General features: G+C 47.7%; 1 protein-coding gene across 1 annotated transcript in view; it reads left to right on the top strand.

The window, feature by feature from the left end:
* Positions 1-4,393: 4,393 nt before the first annotated feature.
* LOC115382655 (netrin-G2-like) overlaps positions 4,394-6,403 on the top strand; it is a 69,440-nt gene continuing 67,430 nt past the window's right edge. Inside the window, exon 1 of the mRNA XM_030084482.1 lies at positions 4,394-4,778. Within this exon, the coding sequence (XP_029940342.1) occupies positions 4,560-4,778 (219 nt within the window). The 5' untranslated portion in view covers positions 4,394-4,559. The remainder of the gene's footprint in view (positions 4,779-6,403) is intronic.

Below are 6,403 nucleotides of genomic sequence, written 5' to 3'. Positions count from 1 at the left end.
TGAGACAGGATCACAAAAAGGCAGTCACATCACCCCGGCGCTGTGATGCCACCGCCAAGTTCACTGTCGAACAGATCATGTGTTAATGTTTGAAAATGCGGCTCAGACTAAAAGCGGCACCACGGGTACCCGTGCGTGACTTGTGAGGAAGCCGGAGGGGAAGCGTGGGCGGAAAGAGGGGCATGAACGGAGGGTGAAACTAATAACTTCATTAAAGGCCGGATGGAGAACCGAATGTAAAGGTAAAGGTAAAAACTCAAAGTATAAATGCGCTACAGTGAAAATCTATATGTGGATTTTGCACTGTGGCATATATTTAAATTAGTTCTCATGAGACAGAAACTAACCTTTGTGAGATTATGGGAGGAAACCCATGCAAACAGGGAGAACATGCAAACTCCATACAGGAAAAAAACAGCCAAGCCTCCACCGTCTGTGAATCAGGAGTGTGAGCCGCTCCGCATTCCTACAGACATTCTTAAGCTTCTTTGTGAATGAGAAAAATTGTTTCCAACAGAAAAACCTCTCGGCCTGAGTGCAGTGTGAGGTTGGAAGTTTTCCAACTTTAGAGGGAAACTCACAAAATCCCGTCGTTGGGCGCCACACCCTGAGGACAGAAGAATGCAGCACAATGAGAGCACTGCGTGGCTCTTTAAGATCCGAGAGCGACTTCCTGTTCCATGATTCGGGGATTCAGGGATTCAAAGAAAGGAAAATCTCCTGAGACAGAAACCTGACGATGCCTCAATGCAATGAGAAAACGGTCTCATAATGTCAACGTGTTTCCTCAAAATGCCTTCAGAGATGAATGGCCTTGTGCAAGTTTAACCTTAACAGCGCTGCCTCTCGCTTCACTGAGTTATTGAGGACGTGGTGAATTAACAAGCAAACAGTCCAGCAAGAGTTGATAGTCACACAAAGTTGTGCATGAGAGCATTAAAGCGTTCATGAATTGAAAATTTCCAGTTTTTGTCTTCTATATATGGGTTTGTTGTTGATGTGTGCCATATAATTATCCAAATAAATAGCATTTTCTATTTTTCTCAACTAAATCTGAACTTACTCGCGACAAAACCTGACAAAACTGCATCTCTGAAAAACTTCAGTAGCAAGAATGAATGAAAGCACCGGACGTGACGTGAAAGGTCTGAATATTAATTCATGTATGGGCATCAAAAGTTACTGTACATACACACACAGAGACTTTTGCAAGCGTTAGTGTGAATTTAGAATAAATTATGTTTTTTATATTCTATTAATCCAGTCATCCATCTTGATATGACATCTGAAATGACATTTTGGTTTATGGGGCACAATTTGTGGCCAGGAAGTAATTTGTGGGCACAAAGTCGTAACTTTAGGCCAAAATATACTATAATGTGGTGACAAAATATGTGGCCACAAAATACAATTTGTTGGCCATAAAATAGTCATTTGAGGCTAAATAAACTTTATTGTGGCCATAATATACTATTCTGTGACCACTACGTCATAATTTCAGGCCAGATTATACCACAATGTGGCCACAGAATAGTAAGTTCAGGCAATAAAACATTATTTTGTGGCCACAAAATAGTACTTTGAGGCCAAAACATTCTATAACGTGGTCACAAAATAGAAATTTGCGGCTATAAAATACTATTAGACTAGTGATCTGTGGCCATAATTTAAGGATCTGATTCAGAAGTCATGCCTGGGACTCGGTAGCCATCATTCCCTTAGTAAGGACTCAAACACATGGTTGAATAAAGTGTCTAAAACCAAGAGGCAAAGCTCAAAGCGGCGGGATGCGCCGTCAGGACGTTGAAAGGTGCCGCCGCATGTCAGCACCATGGACAGCGCAGCGGTGCTGCAGGGCACGAGCATCGCGCGCCTCTCGTCTACATAAATCCATCATTTCAACCATTCTCCCCGATGACATCCATAACTCAGCGGCACATTCATACCACACTAAAAACCTGTTTGTTTTAATCTCATAAAAAGGCAATTCACAGCGATCCTGTGGGTGAGGGTCATAAATAATTCAACAAAGTGGGATAAGGTCACTCCATCCAGCAGCCGCACCGAGTCCCGTCTGGAGGATCGCGGGAATGTGTCGCTCTGATGCAGCGAGCGCATCAAACACGGTGAAATGCACAAATGTCTCCCTTTTATTATTATTATTATTATTTTTTTTTTTTGAAACATCTGGGCGGATGAAGTTGAGGGCGGAGGTGTCCCCGCTGGTCCTTTAAGCCGCGCGCCCCGCTCACCGGAGCCGGTGGGGAACAGTTTGGAGCCGGGGCGCGTGCAGAGAGGGGAAGTTGCACCGCCCCGGTTCAGGCAGCAGGGCTGCATGGAGCAGATAAAAGCTCAGATAGTGATTGAAAGTGATGGTAAAAGGATTTAGCCGAGGCATTAACAGAGGGAGGAGAGAGAGAGAGGGAGAGAGAGAGAGAGAGAGAGAGAGAGAGAGAGAGAGAGAGAGAGAGAGAGAGAGAGAGAGAGAGAGAGAGAGAGAGAGAGAGAGAGAGAGAGAGAGAGAGAGAGAGAGAGAGAGAGAGAGATTTTCCATAAAGCCTTTTTTCTCTCTTTCTCTCTGCCCTTGAGCATCCCGGGTAAACCCGAGCTTGTAAAGTGGGAAGAGGAGGAGGAGAGGAGGGAAAGGAGGGCGGGCACAAGCCTTTCCTCAAACTCAATATTTTATACTTTTGATACTCCTTGACGCGGGATTTCAGCCCTCTTTTCTCAGCCGTTTCCAGATCTAGGACACCGATCCTCCGTGCGCAGCCGGAAAAAGTATCCGGCAGACGGCAAAAAAAACAAACAGCGAGCCGGGGCAGGCTGGGAACCGGAGTACAGTGAGGACCGCGGCCGGGATCCTGCACATACAGTGGATGGTTGAGGGAGGGGGGGCCGTGTTCTCTCCTTCTTTTTTCTTTCTTTTCTTTTCTTTTTCTTTCTGGCCGGAGAGGGGGGACGTGCCGACCAGCCTGGCATGTTAGAAGTAAGTGACGGATCGGGTGAAACCTCTCGCAGTCGCATGCATTTGTCTCTCCGGCTCTCTGAAGTCTGCACCGGCGGAGCTGCGCTGACTTGCTGCACGTTATCCGGACCCACTTCGGGACGACGGGACTTTCGGGTCCATTTGCTCCGTCTTAAACAAACGCACCGACGCGTTCAATTGTGCACAACACAAACACGGGCTTGTGCACGGAGCGTGAGCGGCGCTGCTGGGTGGGATGCACTACTGTAGGTTTCGACACACCCCTAGAAGGCTGGCAGTGCCGGGAAACAGCTCTGGCGACTTCACTGGAAGTGAACTAAGTCCAGAGGGCTGGATGGGACAGGCTGCGGGAGGACCTGGCTTCTGCCAGTGAGGGATTATAATCAGAGAGAAAACCTTCACTCATTCTTTTCAATTAAAATAATCGAATTTTAAATTAAGTGAATACATCTGGCAAATAACTTTAGGTGCAGTTAAAAGTTTAATATTTAAAAGAAAAAGAAATCAGCGGTTTGCTTTTTGAAACTTCCAAGAAAATGACTAATTGACAAGAAAAATCTTCAAACACGTCGACACTGAGAATCTAATCTTTCGTATCTTTGCACAATTTGGAGAAAACACTTGGTACGTGCTGTTAAATCTTTCGGATGGATATTTCTTGCAGCGCAATTATTAATATAACATTATAACCCACTTTCCATCTCCAGCTCTGGCGAAAGATGGGAGCAATTACAACTCCTGCACGCACAGGCGGCACCCGGCAGCAGCACGTGTTTTTACGCACGACGTTAACGACACAATGTGGGGCTTTTTAGAGGAGAGACAGACATGCAGCTTCCAACATTATGTCACCGAGTAAACCCCAGGTTTAAGAAGATTTATTTGTATTTGGAGCCAAATGCATGTGCCACGCAATCACTGAAAAGTTTTCCTGTCGTCTGGAGGCGCGTTTTAATGCGTTCTGTCTTCTTTGAAATAGTTGTTTACATGTTTGAAATGATAAATGTGCCATAAACTAAACTGAATAACGCTGACCCTGTTTCCATCTCGCTGCAGGACAATCACTGGAGCCGGGGCGATCCGAGCAGTCCAATGGATATACCTGGACACGCAACAACTTCTTCAGCCTCCCCAACAAAGTGCGCATTTCGCCCGCAGGACGCCGCGCTTTGAGACCTCGATCCGCCTGAGCATCTCCCACCCGACTCCCGCTACACTATGGTTAAAGCGTACGGAGAGGTTAATCTCTGTAACATTATCCGCCCATCTTCCTCAGGAAATCAGCCGTCAAAACAAGAAAGTATCCCGCTCTCGGATCTCTGGGGGCCGACGATATCTGTCAGGCGGGACTGAGCGGAAGCTGCTGATACTGTGCTCCTTTTTTTTTTTCCCTTTTACCCCGGGTGGGGGGGTTTGTGTAGAATATCCTCTGTATGAGTTGTAGTATGGCGGCATAGGGATGTCCTCCACTCTCTCCTCATGATCGCCGCTCCATGCGCTTCAGCTCCTCTCTGAGCTCCGTGGCCCCCCTCACCCTGCGCCGGACCCCGCTCCACACACCCCCCAGCCTGCCATGCTCCTCCAGGCCGTCCTGCTGCTGCTGCTGCGCTGCCTGGCCTCCACCCTGGGCCAGTACGAACTGTGCAAGTCCCTGGTGAGCACGGACGAGGGCTCGGTGTGGGAGCATTACGCGTGCCAGCCCAAAGCCGCGTCCATGAAAGACTACATGCGCATCAAGGTGGACCCGCCCGGAATCACGTGTGGAAACCCACCGGAGAGGTTCTGCACTCTGGTGAGTTCACATCAGGACTCCCATTGCATCATTTATACTGCCGTCATTAACTTTTAAATGTGCTGCGCTATCAATATCTGAAATGTGAGGAGTTTAAACATAACATCTGCACTGACAAAAAAACAAAACTGTTTTTTATTGGAATAATGTAAAAAGTTTCAGTTATTTATAGCATCACTGAAATAAATGGGCTCTACAGAGGAGAATAAAAAGTAATGGCGTGCATTTTCACCTATAAGGTCAGTGAAGGAGTCACACCGTAAAGCTATAGGGACCTGACAGGGAGGACTTGGCATGGCCCGACCTCTTTCAGAGACATCTGGAGGTGTTGTTTACATTAGTGAGGGACTTGGCAGCCTGGTATCCGGTTTGATTTGGGTTTCTAGGGGACCTCACACCTCCTCTGATAAAATGCATATAGCAGGGACCTTTTAGTTCCAAGGACACTAAAGGGTGAGCTGCGGGGAAAACTCGTTAAAATGTCTGCCACAGCATTATTTAACGCATTTCAGCCTGCGGGCCAGTCCAAACTAATGTGGATGTAATAATTTGAAATAAGGGTTATAAAATCAGAATTATAAGATGGCAATTAAGCTTTCCCAGACCTTGCCTCCTGAGTGAAAAAAGTTTGATATGTGAGGTTCGACTGTGTGTGTGTGTGTGTGTGTGTGTGTGGAGTTCGTCCTCTTGATGATCGGCCCACTGTCACCCGGGCGTCCACTCACCGCGTGAGACGGCCAGAACTGAAGGTGCCAGACCCTTCTCAACAGCAATGAGTCAAAAAGCATCTCCACAGACTGCTGGCCTGTCTGCAGCACATTAGAAAATCATGTCATGCTGTTAATGAGGTGTTTATACTCTGAGTGACTGGAGAGTTCAGTTTTTCCCCTCATTCCTCCCCCCCCTCGTCTCTCTGCCTTCCTCTCGCTGTAATAACTAGCGAGCGGGGGTCATTTAGCAGGGGCAGGAGAGGATGTTGTGGTCCTCGGGTACCTAATGGTTAATGATTTGTTTAGTTGCGGAAACCACTGCTGTCTTTAGAAAAGCTTCTCCGATGACTTTGTTTGAGGGTGGCGGGGGGGTGATGGACAGCATGGAGGAAAAAGACAAGGGGGAGAGGTGAAGAGAGATGCTCGCTGCCATAACGTATTGACGTCTGCCCCCTAATGGCCCTGGCCTGGAAACTTCTATGACTACGTTTCTGAGTGAGCAATGATGAAATATTGATGGGCTCCTTAATGGGCTTCCTTACAAGGGTCGGCCAGCGCCGCTCCATCCCAAGAATCCAGAGTGTGCTGCTGGGGCTGATGAGGCCGGAGGAGAGCGAGGGGTGCAGGGCGGGACAGGAAGGAGTCTGGGCTTAGTCAGCACTTTCACCTCGGACGGACGGACGGACGGACGGACGGGGTCTGTATCGTGGAAAGTTCTGGTTCCTCTCAGGTCATCGGTGGCGGGGGGGAGGAGATTTAACTCAGCCACCCCCCCCAGTGCGCTGGCAGGGGATTTGGAGAGCGAGGACACTGAAATGAAAGTTTACTTAAGAAATGAGGAATGTCAGATTCAAATTCCCTCATAATGAGAACGTCCGGAAGGTTTAATTCTCAAACTCGATAACTTTTTGACAG

The sequence above is a fragment of the Salarias fasciatus genome (assembly GCF_902148845.1).
Source record: "Salarias fasciatus chromosome 7 unlocalized genomic scaffold, fSalaFa1.1 super_scaffold_4, whole genome shotgun sequence".
Taxonomy (NCBI): Eukaryota; Metazoa; Chordata; class Actinopteri; order Blenniiformes; family Blenniidae; genus Salarias; species Salarias fasciatus.
The sequence above is the reverse complement of the archived record's forward strand: the minus strand, read 5'-3'. Positions and strand labels throughout refer to the sequence as shown.